Raw genomic sequence first — 20,182 nt, 5'->3', positions numbered from 1 at the left:
GAGAGATTGTTGAATCTCTATATCTTTGCTTGGTAGATATAAGTATGAAGTATCTTCTCACATCACTATTCTTCTTAAATAAACTATTTTATTAGTATTATATTAAAAGTAAAGTTTTAATTACAGCCATATATACATTTTGTTAGTGGTCAGAATTAGTACAATGAGGAGCATTATTTGGACCAATATATTATGATATGCACCTATGAGTAGTGTGTTTGTTTCCTGATAAAGTGTGCCCCCAATAAGAGTCCTTTTCTTCCTTTTCCTTAGGATTATTTTGCATTGTTGACCCCTACTCTTGGGCGCACCGTTTGCAGGCTTAGTTGTGCTTTTTGGTGGAACCATGCAACATAATACTAAGGGCATAATTGATATGTATTATAAATATTGACTGCAAACTTTTTTAGGGAAACACATTCTCAAAGATCTTTTATTTGCTGATCTGTTGGATTGAGCCCTCATGCTCATGAAACCTGTGCAGTCAGTCATTTACTCCTTTTCACTTCTAGCAGCTGAGAAGCTGTGACCCAGACTGGATCGTTTTTTTTTTTTTTAGTGGCATGGTAATTCTGAAACTTAGGGGACTATGTACTAAGCCTTGGTGAGAGATAAAGTGGACGGATACAGTGCCAACCAGTCAGCCCCTAACTGTCACATTACATCACCATCATGCCAATTTGGTAGAGCTAGGTACAAAACTCTGGCCATGGATCAAGAACACAAACACACACACTCTTACACTTTCTCGCTTATATGGATTTTTTGAAATATACAGCGACCTACCTGAATTGCCTAAAAGTAGCTGTGTGGTGATGCTGACTGGTTTACAAAACTGTGTTCGTGTCGCCCCAGTTGTGCTGAGGCTAGGGTCCACAGCAGATTTCCTGGCCCTGGCTGAGCAGTTTCCGGCGGTCATTCTGAGTAAGCTTAGACTTACTGAGCTAGATTGATGGTCGCAATAGTGATTCGATGCTGCGTCTTCACACGCAGCACTTGGATTTGCGATGCCTCCTGCTGCATTAGCAGTCCAGGTACGCAGCATCAATGCTTTATAGTGTACATCTCTGAATCAGGCCCTTGGGCCAGTATCAAGCAAACAGTCTTGCTTAAGTCGGTTTATACCATTGAGGATTTAATAGTAACATGGGACTAGAATGAGTTGTTTTTTTCTATCTATCATACAGTCAGGTACAATTTTCATATTTTGGCCGCTATTCACCACCACAATGGCTTTGAAATGAAACAAACAAGATGTGCTTTAACTGCAGACTTTCAGATTTAGTTTGAGGGTAATTACATCCAAATCATAATGTATTAATTACAACGGTTTCTATATGTGCCTCCCACTTTTTGAGGGGCCAAAAGTAATGGGACAAACTAAGCAATCCTAAATCTAACTTTCACTTTTTAATATTTTGTTGCAAATCCTTTGCAGGCAATTACAGCCTGAAGTCTGGAACACATAGACATCACCAGACGCTGGGTTTCATCCCTGGTGATGCTCTGCCAGGCCTCTACTGCAAATGTCTTTAGTTCCTACTTGTTCTTGGGGCATTTTCCGTTCAGTTTTGTCTTTGTGAAATGCATGCTCAATCGGATTCAGGTCAGGGGATTGACTTGGCCATTGCATAAAATTCCACTTTTTAGCCTTAAAAACTCTTTGGTTGCTTTTGCAGTATGCTTCGGGTCATTCTCCATCTGCACTATGACCCGCCGTCCAATGAGTTCTGAAGCATTTGACTGAATATGAGCATGTAATATTGCCCGAAACACTTCAGAATTCATTCTGCTGCTTTTGTCAGCAGTCACATCATCAATAAATACAAGGGAACCAGTTCCATTGGCAGCCATACATGCCCACGCCATGACACTACCACCACCATGCTTCACTGATGAGGTGGTATGTTTTGGATCATGAGCAGTTCCTTTCCTTCTCCATACTCTTCTCTTCCCATCACTCTGGTACAAGTTGATCTTTGTCTCATCTGTCCATAGGATGTTGTTCCAGAACTGTAATGGCTTTTTTAGATGTTGTTTGGCAAACTCTAATCTGGTCTTCCTGTTTTTGTGGCTCACCAATGGTTTACATCTTGTGGTGAACCCTCTATATTCACTCTTGTGAAGTCTTCTCTTGATTGTTGACTTTGACACATATACACCTACCTCCTAGAGAGTGTTCTTGATTTGGCCAACTGTTGTGAAGGGGTTTTTCTTCACCAGGGAAATAATTCTTTTGTCATCCACCACAGTTATTTTCCGTGGTCTTCCGGGTCTTTTGGTGTTGCTGAGCTCTCTGGTGCGTTCTTTCTTTTTAAGAATGTTCCAAACAGTTGATTTGGCCACACCTAATGGTTTTTGCTATCTCTCTGATGGGTTTGTTTTGATTTTTCAGCCTAATGATGGCTTTCTTCACTGATAGTGACAGCTCTTTGGATCTCATATTGAGAGTCGACAGCAACTGATTCCAAATGCAAATGTCACACCTAGAATCAACTCCAGACCTTTTACCTGCTTAATTGATAATGAAATAATGAGGGAATAGCCCACACCTGTCCATGAAATAGCTTTTGAGTTAATAGTCCCGTTACTTTTGGCCCCTTAAAAAGTGGGAGGCACATATAGAAACCGTTGTAATTCCTACACCGTTCACCTGATTTGGATGTAATTACCCTCAAATTAAATCTGAAAGTCTGCAGTTAAAGCACATCTTGTTTGTTTCATTTCAAAGCCATTGTGGTGGTGAATAGAGGCCAAAATCTGAAAATTCTGTCAATGTCCCAATATTTATGCACCTGACTGTATATAAAATATGCGTCCTATATGTTTTTACTGATGCATATTGGATGTCATTGTTTTATACATCAGAACGACATGAGTTTTTTAAATTTGGTAAAATGTTGGTTATGTGTGTCAGGGTAATGTCACAAGGCAGCAAACTGTATACAGTGCTAAATCTCTGTATAATACAACACAAGTATGCTTTAGCTCTAAATCCACTGCTTGGACTCTAGTGTCACACAAACATATCTGCCCATCATATTCTAGGTAGATTCATTGATACTGTCACAAATGAAATTGCAAAATGCAAGGTTTGTTACTGAACTAGTGTGTCAGCCTAAAACACTTATTGTAAACGCTATGCCTCGTTGGAATGGGTACGGGATGCCGGCACTCGGGATCCCGCCGGTCAGAATCCCGACGCCGGCATCCCGACCAGGTTACATTCCCTACGCTTCCAGGCAAGTAAGCCTAACCCTCCTCCCCTTAGTGCCTTAACCTAACCCTCCCTTCCCGCAGCCTAAACCTAACCTCCCTCCCCTGCAGCCTAACCCTAACCCCTAACCCTTGCCTTCGGGATCCCGGCGGTGGGATACCGGTGCCAGCATTCTGAATGTCGGAATCCCAGCGGTCGAGATTATGACTGCATCCTGCTATGTTGATTCTCTTAAGTTTCTGTGTTTTTCTAGCTTGCCTGTACAAGATGCCCATTTATTCAGTCAAAACCACAGACTTTATCTGGTAACCAATGCAAAAAGACTCGCTTTGGCCTGAGCCTATATGGTAACTGATGCCCTGATTTTTTTGGAACAAAATTACTTGAGCTCTAGGTCCCGTAAAATGCACACTAGTCCATACTTCCAATGGGAAATCATAAATGGAAAAAAAAGAAAAACAATGGTCAGATAATATGCGCTTCCCAAGACTAGGGTCGTAGACTTACTAAAACTTATAGAAATGAAACGTGGTGGTGTTACCCATAGCAACCAATATCATTTGGTCTAATTTGCTAGGATGCAATAGAGAAATGATGGCTAGAATATGGTTGCTTTTCATGTTTAGAAGCTTTAGTAAATCTTGTTTGTTTAATAACCCTATGCCAAATAATGAAATATTTGCAAAATAAATAGTTAATGTTGTGAAATGTTGTTTTGCTTCCTTTTTAAATCAGACGTGTACTTACTGTAGTCACAGAACGTCACAGCTATAATTGGGCAGAATTAGACTTCTGGAAAACAGTTCTTGGAATACAGCGTTAATTCTAATACTAACTCTGGGGTCAAATTAATCATGTTTTAACTTGATAAATAGGAAATGATGAATGTGCTTGTGAAGGACAATGTGTCATTATCCTGTTTTTTACTTGGCAGGCCCATCCAAAATACTTGCGGTGCATTGCAATCAGTTGTTTCTTCCTTGCTAGCAAAACCATTGAGGAGGATGAGGTAAGTTAAATGAAACATTTTACTTACATGAGACTAATTCTGGCCATAAGAGCCAGAAGGCAACAACAATGTTTTTCATGGCTCCATTTATATATGGTTTACGTCTTCACAGTAATAATTTGTACTAGGTTAGGAAATATTGACAGGATCTATACTGATACAGTGCATGGGAAACCTATCTGTACCACACAGGCCACTTTTTTATCATAGTCACAGGTGACTCCTGAGAGTCACCTGTGATTATTTGGACTTAATGTCCACTGTCTTTTAAATCCCTCTCCTGTGTTAAGTATCCTCCAAAACTTTCACATATTAGCTTAGGGCCTGATTCAGACCCACTCGCAAGCGGCTGTCCGCTCGCAAGTGGGTCGATGGTGTGCACTGAGCATGCGCACGACGGAGGGAGCTCCGTCGTGCGCATGCGCCAGACGCGACGAGCGAAGGAAAGTCCTTCGCTCGTTGTGTCTGATCAAAGGGGGCGTGCTGTCGATGTTGATTGACAGCATGCCCCCTTTGGTAGGCATGCCGGGGGCGTGCCTCCCTGATGGGGGCGTTCCCACGGGAACGCCTCCCGTCAGAAGCCGGCCCACTGACATCACTAGTGATGTCAGTGGGAGTGATTTTGGCTCTGATAGAGCCAAAATCACTCCGGAGCTTGCGGTTGAAAACCTCAACCGCAGGCTCCGGCTCGCAGTTTCGATGGTCGCGATGGTCAAGACCATCGCGGCCATCAAACTGCACGCTCGTATAGCCTGTGGGTGGTGACCCACAGCTATACGAGCGTCCAGGAGGACGCTCCATTTTCATGGAGGGCGGCCCTCATTCAGAGCGTGCGCTCTGCTCAGAGCGTACGGCTCTGAATGAGGGCCTTAGTCTCCTCCTTTCTGTATATGCAGGTACATTTGATGTACACTTCCATAGCAAGTAATGTACATCAAATATTTCAAGTTCTGGAAGAATATTAGCACAAACCTAAGATGCCGGAGAGGGTATTCAGAGGGTTGATGAATAGAGAATTAAATTCTTTTAGTCTAGTTATTAAGGTCTTAGGGCCTGATTCTGACCCGCTCGCGAGCGCTAAGCGCTCGCAAGCGGGTCGATGGTGCCCAAGTGCGCATGCGCACGACGGAGGCGGCTCCGTCGTGCGCATGCGCGAGACCCGAAAAACGACGCCCAGGCCGTCGTTATGGGTCTCGCACCAAAGGGGGTGTGCTGTCGATGGTGATTGACAGCACGCCCCCTTTGGTGGGCGTGCTGGCCCAGACGGAGGCGTTCCCATGGGAACACCTACCGTCTGGGTCCAGCCCCATTGACATCACTAGTGATGTCAGTGGGAGTGCTTTTGGCTCTGATAGAGCCAAAAGCACTCCTGGGCTTGCGGCAGCGAGACCCTACCGCAGGATCTCGTCGCAAGCCCAATGGTCGCGATGGTCTTGACCATCGCAACCATCATTTTGGCCACTCGCTATAGCTGTGGGTGTTCACCCACAGCTATGCGAGCGGCCAGGAGGCCTCTCCAAAAAGGAGCAGGGACGGCCCTGATTCAGAGCGAGCGCTCTGTCAGAGAGTCCGGCTCTGAATCAGGGCCTTAGTCTGGGTACACACTGAAGCGATGTCTGCACAATATGTTGTTTCCGGGTGATATGTTTCTCAGTGTGTAGGCCAATATGCGCGCTCCCACGGACGCTTGCAACATCGTTCGGTCAGCCGTGCTGCACGTCCCATCGGGCGATATCATGAGCGGCCCCATTGCAGGTAATAAATACCTTGTTCCGTCCTTCATTACCTCGTTCTGCTGTGTACCCATGATCCGATATGTCGGACCGACGTATCGGCTGGGTACACATCACTGTGTGTACCCAGCTTTATACATAACTCGCTCACCAGCCAATAGTGAATTATCTTGCAGCTTGGACTATGGTATACTATTGGAGTACGGTTTTGCACTGATCTAATGAGATTCTTGCAAATGCAAAAGGGCATCCGTAAACACATTACTGACTTAACATTGCTAAATAAATATATAATAAATATAATATAAATATATAATAGATAATATTTAACATAAAACTGCTTAATATTCTGATGGTAGCTAGAGACATAGGTAATTGTGGCGTGGAGTAGTGGATTGATCAGAATACTACAGGAATATATGCTGTGTACAATGTGTGCAGTAATAAGGGATGGGGGTGGGGGGCTTTATTAAGATCCACAAGGTGTTCAGTGATCCTTATACCTTATAGTCTGAGACGCTAACGTAACTGTAGAGAGCAGGACAATAATAGTTATCATTGGGACAACAAAATAAAACTTATATAGGGAATGATGGCTCAGCGCAATCCATTCCCTGAGGCTGCTGGGTTCTTCCACAATTTCTCATATCTCTTCTTTCTTGCATCCACCCAGTCCCAGCACAGCTGGTCTTGGATTGCCTTTAGATTGTAAGCTCATGTGAAGTGGGACATCTCCTTCTCCTGTTAACAGTATGTTGATTTGAGATTTTTTTTTGTATTGGTTTCCCACCATTAATAGCATAGTGAGTAGCAATATGTTTGCACTATATATGTACTTAATAATAGTAATTATAATATATTCAATATGAGGTTAGACTTGAATTTAAGTTTGCTTTTACTCATGTCAACAGATGTAATGTAATTCTCTTTTATAGAGTATTCCTGTCCTCAAGGTCTTGACTCGGGGAAGTTCCTGTGGCTGCTCTCCGGCTGAGGTACTCCGGATGGAGAGGATTATTTTGGACAAACTGAACTGGGATCTTCACACGGCAACTCCTTTGGATTTCCTTCACATTGTAAATATGCTATAATTGGAGACATTTTCAAATGAAGAGCTTGTGTGGAAGTATATGGAAAACACAGTGTGAGATATATGGTAGCCTCCTATGATGCGCATTTAGTATGGCTCCTTGGCATTGAAGGGGTTCTATGAAGATCTGCTGTCATTTATTGCACAATTGACTGTGGGCCTGTTTCACTACGGAACGCAACTGCGAATGCAATAGAGTTTATGCACGCAGTCCAACTGCGATATTATGCTAATCCATTGCGATCGCAGTGCCACCGTAGCACTACATAAGGACGCCCACTTTACCTTACACACATCCGTAATCCTTAGCAGGACTGCAAAAACATTGGTAAAATTGAGTACCATCGCAGCCTCACACACACTTGCACAAGCTCTGACCTTACTCAAGAAATTGCTAACTTCAGTGCACGCTATCAAGCCTCAGGCTGCGTAGGGCATCGCAGTGGATAATTTGTGAACGCCCATGCAACGGCGTTCAAACGCACTGGCACGCTTGCGTTCGGCTGGTCACCCCCCATTAACGCCCACAAACGGCACTCCCTGTCAATCACTCTGCGATGGGTCTGCATAGTCACTGCGATCACAGTCCCGATCGCAATGGCTAGTTCGCGCACTGCAATGCATGCGCTGTACGCAACACTCGGCTGTTGGCATGCGTATTAGCAACTGGGTTCCTTGCTGAATCAAGCCCTATGTTAGTCAGGGCCACCAAGTTATAACATGCTGCTGTTCAGTTTTATGCAAGTATAAATTAAAATAGGTAGACTGTTTATTGTTCATTTTTATTTTCATATGCTAATTATATGAAATGTGCTTGCTGAATCCCTTTAAAGTTGAAGTTCGCTTCTGAGTTTTTGGAGCTTAAGGACTTAATTACTACCTAGAATATGTAGAGAGGCCAAGCACATATTATGTACTCCTGTAATTTCCCATTTTAATAGATTACTACTCTCTAAGAAGATTGTCCTGTAGTGTTAAATAGTGCCCATACATCAGCAATCAGATTTCACGATTCTCCAATCCACCAATCTGCGCCCATACATAGATGCAGATTGTTTTCTGCAATCAATAGATTTGCCAATCGTGAAGGGCTCATTTACTAGTAACGGTCTGCAAATCTGCTTATAAATATATATTCGCAATCTATAGCCCCAATTGATCAGTGAAATCCAACATGGTGGACAACATTATTTACCATTTCCGAAAACTTTTTGGTCTTAAACGCAGTCTCGTTAAATCTTTTTTTTTTTTTTTTTTTTTTTTGGTTGCTGATTATGGGCTCCATTAGCTCTGGCTTCTATTGTAATGAGGAAGCATTAAGATGATGGAGCTTATTCATTATGTGAAACTCAGTGTACAGAAGTTCTCCTTTTCCACTAGTGTAAATAAAATAATTATATTTTCAACAGACTAGCTGATAATTCATTATTGAAGTCTGTTTACAGATGCAGCATTGAAACATTATATTGTGGATTCTAATTTGTATCTCGGTTAACAGTTCCATGCCATGGCAATGACCACCAGCCCTCAGTTGTTAGACAGGATGCCAGAGATAAACCCATCGCAACACGTGGCTCTGCTAACCCATCAGCTTCTACAATGTGTTGCCTCTCACCAGCTCCTGCAGTTCAAGGGCTCCATGTTGGCACTGGCTGTCCTCAGCCTAGACATGGAAAAACTGCTTCCTGATTGGCTTGCTCTTACCATCAAGTTGCTTCAGTCTGCACAGGTCAGTAGTAAATTCTGATTCTTAAACCTTGGCCTATAACACCAGACTGCCTGCATGTTTTTTATTTTAGCTGATCCCTAAAAAAGTCAGCATTATGCTTTCAACATGTTACGTCGACATTTTAACCAGTTCAACCTAATTGTATGCCGACATATTGCTTATGGAGCTATTGTCTGTCGACATTCTGACTGTCGACTCCCTGACCGGATACAGTCTTGTTAAGTACATAGCACACTGTGCTGCAGCAAGGCTTTAAATTCATGCTCTGTGCCCCCTGTTATATGCAAGGTTAAAGTACAAGTAGATTTTCAACACTTGTGTGTGCAATAATGCTGGGTACACGCTTGAGCGACCTAGCTGCCGGCCGACTGACGCACAGACCGAGCGACCGATTTTGCAAGCATACACACTTACCAATCGGCCACTCAATAGGTCCGGCCAGACATCACAACAGGGCAAACATTTTACCCGCTCAGTTATGATGCCATTGTCGGCAGCTCCTGCAGCCGGGTTAGTCCGTGGTTCATCCGTACACACTAGCAGATGCAGACAATATATTCTGCAAGATATATCACATCTGCTGGACTACACAGCCGACATAATATATCTGAACAAAGTCGTTAACAGATATATGTTGCGTGTACATATGAGCCGACACACTTACGATATATTGTTTGTTGGCTGTTCGAACAATATATTGCATAGTGTGTAGCCAGCATAAGACAACAGAGGATGGCTTGTACCGTACTTAAGGGAATGTTAATAAGATATCAACCTTTACTATAACCTTTGTACGCATTGAGCAGTAAATCCCACACAAATATTTTAACAACACTTGCTGCTTCATAATGCCCATTTTGTGATATTAGGGTCACAGCTTATATACATACTTTTTATTACAGATGGATAGCTCCCAGCTGTTCCTCTGTCGGGAAGAGGCAGCACGGCACCTTTCTCCTCTGCAGGCTTCCTTGCCTCCCAATGCTGTATACGTCTACAGTCCTCTCAAGCGGACACTGGTGACCTGCAACAGAGGAGCGTACCAATTCCGTCCCTCCCCTGTCCCAGGCCCAGTAGTCCACAACCAGGGCAAAAGCAAACCAGGAGCTCTTATGAAGGAAACGGCTTTCTTCTACCAGCGGCTGGCAGCTCCAACAGCCTGCAAGCAGGCCTCCACCAAGCGAAAAGTGGAGCAGATGGAAGTTGACGACTTCTATGATGGGATCAAGAGGCTGTACAATGAAGATAGCACTGTAGAGTCTGGGAGCGTGGAGATAGCTGCATGCAGTAGTGGCCTATCTAGGCAAGAGGGCAGCATATCCCCATGTCCCCAGTTACAAGCTGTGTCTGTCATGTAATATCATCACTTCACATTGCAAAACCGCATGCTAGATAAGATTCCCATTGACACCTTCAAATGTTGTTGGGGGAGCATCTTTCAATGCAGTGCATTGGAGACCTCCTAAGCAGGAATGGTGCTCAAGTGCTAAATGCTATACCAGGCCATGCCTTACCAGTTCTGGGCAGAGGTCTACAAGCCCTGCCTGATTTCTCATGCTGCTGACTCTTGTTCCATCTGTCATTTAAATAAAAAAAAAAAATGAAAACTTAAAACAAAAAGTACAAAATAATCAAAACACCCAAAAACAACAAAATTGTAGCAAAAATGTTTAACTTTACTAGTGTTGTCAGTTCCACTGTGTTTTTTGCTGGTGTATCTGCTGTATTTTGTGCGCCTTGACGACATTTGTGAGTCTCTTTCTATCTTGTGTTCTACAGTTGTCCTTGAGTATTCGCTTTTATCTTGGTCAATGCTTTCAGTTTGCCTCTGCTTTTTGGTGAAAACTGACCTTACTCTAAACATTTTTCCATTCCTTTAAAATTAACAGACAAAATGATAACAATACAAAGTTAAATAGTTGTTTAATTGTAATGCCATGTAAAATCCTCTCAGCTTTTTTAAGCATTATGTGGGTTGTAATAATACCGCCTGCTATACAAATTAGAGGCGCTTGTGAGAATTCAGTTTAATTAGTTCTAGAAGTTACCTCTATGCTTGTACTCTATAGCAATGGACCTTGCAGTGCAGTCATGCTCTACTGGTGATGTGTATTCTTGCAGTCAATATGATGTGGTTTCATTCGCAGGTCTGCACCCACTATTTTAATACAATTTAAATATTAGAAAAAAAAAATCACTTATTTGTAGTTTTAAAAATGCATCATGATATAACTATGGTTGGTTTTGCAGGATGTTCCAATATTTTTCCCATAAACATCGGAAATGCCTTTTTCACTGGGACGGTGTTAACTAGAGTACATTAACGTTAGAAATGTTTAAATGGTTAGCAATACCTCTTCTTTGTCCCAGCATGCTTATTTATTTTGCCTGTAAAACTGTATTTTTCATGACAACCTACCTTAGAGATCACTGCTCAGTCTGGGGCAGGCATGGCCGATGGAATCTTTACTGGTTGCAATAAAACATTGCCCTAATGTCAGCGTGTCCTTATTTTTTTTCATTGTTATATTTCTGTATAAAGTTGTGGTTTGGTTATAATTTAACTGGATCCTAGAACGTACTGGATAACCACCATTTTATATATGTTTAAAATATCAGCAGCTATATAATCCGTAAATTGACATACAGTACGAATAGTGAATCAAAATCAATTATTTGGATCCTGTTTGCTGCGGTAAAGAGATCACCTGGGAGGCTTCTCACTATGTCTACCTCCCCTATATTGGCTGTGCTGTCTCATGTTGTCTAGCTCTTCTGTGACTGATGTTTCATGAAAAGCAAGCATTGACCTCAACACTGTGCACAGCCTCCAGAGTCAACCAGCAGAATAGCAGGTAATAACATATCATGCTTTCAAGAGCTGTAGAGCTAGATTGAGACATATTGTAGATTAGCATTGTTAAATATGAATATTATATTTTACATCTATGTGAATGAAACCTTTTATTTTGCACACATGTAATTCTTACTGTTGTATGTGTTCATAGGACTCACTGTCATTTTTCGTTTTTTGGCGATTTCATTTTTTTGCTCCCTTAAATAGCTGACACAGAGAGAAAGAGAATAACCATTTGTAGGGACTCTCTTAACCACTTTATTTTTATTTTAAACGCTCTGAAATTGTCATCCAACTTATCCAAAATGATTTCATAAAAAAAATTATTTTTTTATAGATTTGTAAACAATAAAATAAAAAATAAATAAATCGTTTTTCAAACACAAGAACCACCATCAGAAACATCGCGACCATCGTGACTTTCCATTTGACGCTGGTTTCATGGAACCAGGTACACTAACGGGGTGAGGGTGTAGGTTAATTTACTTTTTCCCAGCTGCTGGGTGGGGGGGTTCTGCTTTGATGACAGATCAGAAGTGATCGGCAGCACAGAAAACACAGGGGGGAGAGTACATACAAGCAGAGGGACCAGAAGGTCCCTCTGAGAGCAGCAGCTTCGGGAAGTTTCTCTTCCTGCAGCCGCCCTCATGTTTATCTGACTGGTTGAAATTTTGTGAATAGAGCAGATAAAGAACGGCTCGGTGTGGTCGGAAAATTGCGACCATGCCAGGCAAGTGGTTAAACAAATTTATATATTTGTAAATATGGATTACATATATAAAAACCAACATCAAAGATGGTTACGAGCCACATAAACATATAATTAGATCAAGGATAGTGTCAGTTGTTTTTGCAATGTCTCTGGCAACCTCTTCCCCGCCAGTCCTAAGGACGTGTGGGGACTCCTGGCATCTTCCAGGGCCAGATCATGAAGTGCTGATGACATGCCCAGGATGTCACTTTTGAGAAGAAAAAAAAAACGAAAAATACTGTCTCCCCAGCACCTAGAATAATGGTGGGCACCCTCATTTCAAAGAGGGGAGTCCCCTCTTTCAACTATGTGCACTGCTTAGTGAGTAAAACCACCTGCACTACATAAAAATCATGGAGTCCAGGGATGGGGGATGTTCTCACTCAAATGATGGGCTCCCTACTTATTGTCTGGTCATCACCGGCCACTTTACCCTGCACTACGCAAAAACATATGTTTTCTGTATATGGGGTTAGGGCACTATATGCTCTCTCATACCATAAAGACGCTGGCAACTTGTAGGCACCCTTATTTGAAAGAGGGGAATCCGCTTTTTCAAATTATGTGGCCCAGTAGTAGCTATTGTGATCACCATATAATATAATCCTGCGCTACAGAAAGACGTTTTCTGTATATGAGTGAGAGGGCACCAGTAAATGTGGGGTCACTCGCATATGTAAGATGGGATTTAAAGCCCATGTCTCCCCTATCTTGTCAAATAAAAAAGTAGTCCCTCATTAAGGCGGTAGGTTGTCTAGTATATAAATTGGGAGACCTTGTTGTGCTACCATATTTGCCCTACAACTAGGAAGCGTTTTAATGAAGACAGTGAAAATTCAAAATAAACTCTACATATAGATTCCTGCTTTTTACTATTTTGGAAAGGTGGATCATTGCCGAAGCAAGAACCACACAATATCTCTGTTTATAAGATGAAAAAAAAAACCTCTCTTGGTCTCTCTCTTTTTTAAGAAATCACTTTTTTGGCCATTTGGGCTAAAAAAAAAGTTAGTCTTTTACTCATTTTAAACACAAATAGTATTTTCTGAAAATACAAAAAGGGGAATTCAATATTCGCTGTCGAAGTTTACGTTTCATATCGGAGCTTTTACCTGGGATAAAGTATCGGGCGCGCGCCCGCTTATCCCCGTATTCAATATGAAACTTACAAAAACGGGAGCCTGCGAAGTGGGATTTGTATAAAGTTACTAAATTTTCCTTAAAAAAATTGTAGGACCCCCCTAAAGTTGTAAAAACATGGGGGATCACTATGGGTACCCCCGTTTTAGCCTGCAAATGAAAGTCGGGGATTTAAATAGCCGCAGCAGGTGTTTTTTCCCGACATTGAAGAAGTGATGCAGAAGAGCACTTAGGTTATTTTTTTTTTTTTTTTTTTAAGTGGTCCCATCAAATTTGGGGTACATGAAAATGGGTACTAGCATATTTTGATGTCCCTAAAGTAAGTTTTTAAAAATTCTGCAATTGTGCACCTGCCGCTATAAATCTATTCTAGAAAACACCTGCCGCATACTTGCAGAATAGCCCTGAACCTATTTCCCTATTGTTAAACAATTTATTCTAATTTTTTTTTTCTTTTTCACCCCAATTTTTAAATTAATTTTTTGGGGTGTACCTATTTTTTTTTAAAACTTTTTTTGACACAGTTCTTTTTTAAATGTCATTCCCAGGGGTGCAGGCTATTTTTTTTAAGCCTGCACCCCTAAGCCCCAATTCTGCACTTTTTTTCGACACCTATTCAATGGTGAGAAGTTATCCCCGTTTTTTATCAAAGACTTTTCGAACCAGCGAAAAGTCTTTGAAATTGAATACGGTGTAAAACTAAAACCTGCGATAATGACGTCATAGGTACGATATTAACACAAAAACTGAGTTTTCGCTCCCATATTGAATACCCATGAAAGTCTTCTAAAAAAAAAAACAGTATAATTTGTGTGGGTACCGTATTAAAAAAAAATAAATCGGTGATATTAAGGTTGGAATGTGATGAGTGCTAATGTCAGAAGATGGCCTCAACACAAGTATGAAAAAAACCCCAGCAGCAAAGGGGGTAAAGGTGCTCTATTGGATTGCGATCTGATGATACTGGAGGCTCTTGGAGTACACTGAACACATTGTCATGTTTGTGGAACCAGCTTGAGATGACATGTATCTTTTGTGACATAGCATGTTATCCTGCTGTGGTATTCCCCCACACCAACACCACCAGCCTGAACTGTTGACACAAGGCACAATGGAATCCTTGGTTTCATGTTTACGCCAAATTCGGACCATACCATTTGCATGGTGCAGCAGAAATTGAGATGTATCAGACCAGAGTTTTTTCCAATCTTCGACTGTACCGTTTTGAGGACCCAGTGCCCACTGGAGCTTCAGTTTCCTGTTATTAGCTGACAGGAGTGGAACCCAGTGTGGTCTTCTGCTACAGTAGAGTATCCACTTCACAGTTCCAAGTTACTGTGCTTTCAAAGATGCTCTTTTGCATACCACTGTTGTAAGAGATGGTGATTTAAGTAACTGTTGCCTTCATGCCAGCTTGAACCGGTTTGTCCATTCTCCTCAGCCCCTACTCATTAACAAGGCATTTTTGCCTAAAGAACTGCCACTCATTGTATTTCTTTTTGTTTCAGGCATTATTCAATGTAAACACGAGGGATGGCTGTGCGTGAAAATAAAGGTGGCCATACACTGTGCAATTATCAGCCAATTATATTGTCTGATCGGCCCGATAATTGCACAGTGCATGGCCGCGACCACGCACCAATTATCTATGTCAGCCATGGAAAATCCATACAGCATGCTCGACAGATGAGATAACTTGTGCTTGGATATACTCACCCTCGGACAGACTGACCAATTATCTGTCAATTAAGATACTTAGGGCCGTATTCAATTAGTTTCCCACCCCCGGAAAACTTTCGCCTGCCCGACTTTTCCCTGACATCGCATGATTTGGATGCAGAAACTTATCTTGCACGTCCCCGCTTTCCACCGTGTTCAATTCCAAAACAGGCGAAAACGGCAAGCCGTGAATGCAGAACAGGCGGAAAGTACTGTCGGACTTGGGGAAATCAGCCTTCCCCCCGCAAAAAAGATGCACTAACATTGGGGCTCAATGTAGAATAGCCCTAATAAAACTAATTGGGGTTCTGAAGTTGTTTAAAATCCTTGTTAATAGCGTCTTTGCAAAAGTGGTGGAGAATGGCATTAAGCAGTATTTTTGGGAGCAAATAAGTAGTCCCATTACATTTGGGGTGCAGGAAAATGGGTACTAGCATATTTTAATGTCTCTAAAGTGAAGTTTTAAAAAAGTGAAAATCCTCCGTCATACAAGCACCTGCAATCCCAAAAACACTTGGCCCCTTCTTATAGCACCCCCAGAAGCTTATTTCGCTAGTTTTTAAAGTTGTCCCCCAATTTCAAAGGTGTTTTTTTGGGGGTTCTTGGAATTATTTAATTCTTTTTTGGGGTGAATTGTCCTTTTGGGGGATGTACCAAGGGTTTTGAGTGGTTTCCCAACATCTGCACCCCACATTATAGATTTTACACTTTTTTTTTCACCTGCTATTCTGTGGAGAAAAAGTATAGCCTATTTCGGTGCCTTGACTTTCCGCATAGGCAAAAACGGAATGGAATTGAATTCATGAGTAAAAAAAAAAAAAACCCAGCGAAAATATCACTAAAAAACATGCGAAAACCGCTTTTCGCTTCTAATTGAATACGGCCCTATATTGACCACATTAAGATACTCCAACCAATCCGTCTAACACTGACAATCATTCCACATTCAAAGTCCCTTAGACTACATTCTTCCCCATTCTGATGTTGCATCTGAACCACAACTGATTCTTTTGATCATGTACGCATGGTTCTATAGATTAAGCTGCTGCCACGTTATTGGCACATTAGTTGCATAAACAAGCAGGTGTACCTAATAAAGTGGCATTGAGTGCTATATATATATGTGTGTGTGTGTGTGTGTGTGTATATATATATATATATATATATATATATATACACAATACACACACCCTTACCAGTGGTAGCTTTTTAAAGCACTGTTCAATAACATATTCTACTTTCAACTTATGCGTATCAATATTGAGAAAAAACCTCCACAAGGTTCTTACAGTGAAACAAAACTGCATGTAATGGAACCTTAAAGTATAAATGTATTCTCAGAGGAAGGAGAAGGGGAAATCAGACATACAGTACATTGTGGGTTCTATCAAATACAGACAGATGGTGCACTGGAAAAGCTCTGCTTCATGTTCTTTAAGGGTGAGGGGAAGCGAGATACTGGACATAGAAAAAAGGTCATTAAGTCTGTGCTTGTTGTCTGTCTGTGAGACACAAGCTTCATAGATATTCCACTTAAATTAATCAACCCAAGTTATTTGATCTTTTCCAGAGCTCACGTTTATAGTTATGCTTGTGATCAGGTCATAGTCGTGGTCATGAAAATACTATTACATTGGCAACCCTTCCAAATCTCCAGGGTCAGTCCCAGGTTTTAACATTTTGTCTCCTTTATCATCCATCTGGGGGATGCCATTACTTCAGGGTTATGTGAGCTGTGGAGTCGGGCACTAACTAACACTGGCTCCCACCCCCTATATAACCCCTCCTCTTCCACTAGAAACTCAGTCTTATTTTTAGTGCCTTGGAGTTCTCTATTTTCCTGTTTTGGTTTGGGTGCTTAGTTCCTGGCAACAGACGACGAGCACTAGCAGAGTGGGAGTTAGGTAGAAATAGAGGTTTGTGTGAAACCTATATCCCACTCTAAAGACTGCCTCTGGGAGAGTCACCAAACTACATAGTCCCTGGGACTCTCTCCATACCAGACACACATCTGAGGGTGCCACTGGCAAAAATGTAAGCTCGATACATTTTTACATGCAAAAAGCTTGTTTGCTGTATTACTGCTTCCCGGGACACCGCTTTAGCAGAGCGACCAGGCATGTTACTACTCACGTGGCAGCAGCTGTAGGTGTTACAGAACAGAGCATGCTGCCAGCTTTTTGGAGAGGGCGGCTCGTTGGCCACGCTCCCATGATGTGGTGCCAATGAACGTGCAGGTGTGCTGTCTATGACATCATCACTAAGCAGCTGTACGCCAGGCAAACCCTGTGGATCTCCGGAGGGAGGCGCGGGCGACTAGGGGAACGCCTATGATGATGTCAGGCATCCTGAATAAAACAGGATGCCCATGTGGAAATGTTTTATAAACTTATTCACAGGATGTATTTAACTCCCGACAGGCTTCATAGAATCTGGCCTTCCCTCCCTAACCAATGCTGGCGCAAATGCGGCCAAATTGGGGATATTTATCATGTATTTTGGGCATGTCCAAAATTGAATATATTGTGGCATCAGGTATTTCTGTTAATCTCCAAAGTGACTGGGATTGCTATACCTCCAGACCCCTTTTTAGCACTATTTCATGTTTACCAGGGCAATATCTCTTTGGGTGATAAATATGTGATGGGGCATATTTTAATTGCCACTAAGTCTCTTATTGCTTATCATTGGCGTTCAGACATTATTCCAAAATTAGATACTATAGAGGATAAAATACAAGCCCATTGTGAGTTTGAGATAGCGGGAGTCTCATACTCCACCTCAGATAAGAATCCATTAATGATTTGGTTCAGTTGGAGTGAATATCGAGCAGAGTCCCGATGCTCTCAAAGCATTGCTGGCCTTACTTTGCCGGTGTTAGATTCTTAATGACGGGAGAATTTTATATGTCGGTTGTTTGATATATGTTTTATAATATATTGTTTATATGTAATTCATTTTACGGTATGTTAACAGTACTTTGATATTTTTGTGATTTATGTTGATGTACTCTGGCTCTAGGGCCAATTTTTTCCCTGTCCCCATTTTGTTATTTATATTATTATTTTGTATTGTTATTTTATTGTATGTCTTGTTATATATATTTTGTGACCAAAATTAATAAAAATTCAATATTGAAAAAAAAAAAAAAAAAAAAACAGGATGCCAACAGCGTGCCTGGTCACACCCCCATGCATTTGAGTGACAGCAGGCTCACAGGGCTTCATAGCTACGCCTCAAACACTATTTTGGTGGGTGTTTGAGCGCTGCTTTTTTTTTGCTAGTGAATGTAGACTTCAGGAGTCCTTATATTTAGAGTCTTATTAAGCCTCCCCTCTTTTGCTGTCATTTCAGGAGCAGTGCTTGCTATTCTGGATAAAAAACAACAACCCTTCTTTGTATTTTTTTCTATTCAAACAGTGCTACATATTTTCCAGAGTAATTTATGTAGTTATCTGTATTGGTTAGAGTTGTCTTACTCTCTCAGTATAGAGAAGCCAGACAAGGGTTCCAAAAACAGGGATCAATCACTTTTTACAAAAGAAGTTGCCAAAAGGTTGTCGCTCTGTGCTGGTTGTTCACAGGTAGATTAATTACCGGAGAAGTTCTGCTGAACAGTCTGTGATGCCTGTTTGGTCCAGAATTAATTACATTTATTTCTCAGGTCACAAGAGGTAAAAAAGTCTTTACCGTATCAACACCAAAACCAAAATCTCCTAGGTTTCGGACCAAAGGCAGGGGAAGCTTTCAGGCCTTTCCGGGGTATGCCTAGGGGTGCCTTCAGAGGGCGTGGTATCCCCGGCACCCATAGCCACACTGCTAAGTCATCAGGTCAATCCATGACTGCCACGGGACTGGGACCCAACCTCTGGTGGGAGGCCGCTTACTCAAATTCCGGGAAACTTGGATTCAGTCCAGCCCAGATTTTTTGGATAAGTGGACCGGTAACCAGGTGTTACATTTTAGATTTGGAGGGTCCTGTTTCAGAAAGATTTTTTTTCCCACTCCTTTCCCTGTGGATGGTTGCAGAAAGGCGGCTCTCATACAGGCAATTTCTACGTGCTGCGATTCCGGAGTAATTATTCCGGTTTCTGTACTACACCAAGGCCTGGGATTTTACTCTAGTCTTTTCTTAGTAGACAAACCAGATTGGTTGTTTCATCCCATTCTAAACCTCAAAGGGTTAAATCTTTATCGTCACTTGGAAAAATTCAAGATGGAGTCAGTAAGGTCAGTCATTTGTTCCATGAAGGAAGGGGAATTTCTGTCCTCCATAGATATCAAGGGTGCCTACCTCCATATTCCTATATGGAGGGGTCACCAACATCTGCTGCGGTTTGCAGTGGGGCACCGGCCTTTTCAGTTCCAGGCTCTGCCATTCGGTTTGTCCACCGCTCCCAGAGTCTTTACAAAGGTTATGGCACACATGATCTCCTTACTCAGGAGTGGGGGGGTTCAATGTGCTGGCTTATCTGGACGATTTGTTGCTAAGGGCGCCTTCAAAAGCCCTATTGCAGCAACAGATTACCTTAGGCAAGCTCCAGAGATTCGGCTGGATCATCAATTTTCCCAAGTCAAATTTAATTCCATCTCAGAGGATGGTATTTTTGGGTCTTCTCTTCGACACCCAGTGTCACAGTGTGTTTCTTCCGCAGGCAAAGATTCAGGATCTTCAATCCAAAATAAGGATCACTTTACAGGTGCTTCATATCCTTAGTCCTCAGGGCTATGCAGTTACTGGGACAAATGGTGGCTTCAGATTCTCTCTTTTTGTGCTGTATGGCTTTCACAAGCGAGGCTGGCCAGATAACTAACAGACTGACTCGATGGCTCAGCATGACAATTTCTCAGGCTTACACGCAAGCTGATCTTCTTGTTAGTACATCCCCATGGTATCCCTGTGGATCCTTATGGACCCTGAAGAAGAAAATAAGAGT

The 20,182-nt window shown here is 42.0% G+C and overlaps 1 protein-coding gene across 2 annotated transcripts in view; it reads left to right on the top strand.

The window, feature by feature from the left end:
• The window catches only part of CCNI (cyclin I), a 53,780-nt gene extending 42,507 nt beyond the window's left edge, over positions 1-11,273 (top strand). For both annotated transcript variants that reach the window (XM_088457129.1, XM_088457128.1), the window contains 4 exons: positions 4,152-4,226; positions 6,895-7,035; positions 8,548-8,778; positions 9,681-11,273. In XM_088457129.1, the coding sequence (XP_088313255.1) occupies positions 4,152-4,226; positions 6,895-7,035; positions 8,548-8,778; positions 9,681-10,136 (903 nt within the window). In that variant the 3' untranslated portion in view covers positions 10,137-11,273. The remainder of the gene's footprint in view (positions 1-4,151; positions 4,227-6,894; positions 7,036-8,547; positions 8,779-9,680) is intronic.
• Positions 11,274-20,182: the final 8,909 nt, after the last annotated feature.

The sequence above is a fragment of the Taudactylus pleione genome, unplaced genomic scaffold (genome assembly GCF_031769625.1).
Source record: "Taudactylus pleione unplaced genomic scaffold, aTauple2 ptg000739l, whole genome shotgun sequence".
Lineage (NCBI taxonomy): Eukaryota > Metazoa > Chordata > Amphibia > Anura > Myobatrachidae > Taudactylus > Taudactylus pleione.
This window is presented reverse-complemented; position numbering and strand designations above follow the sequence as displayed.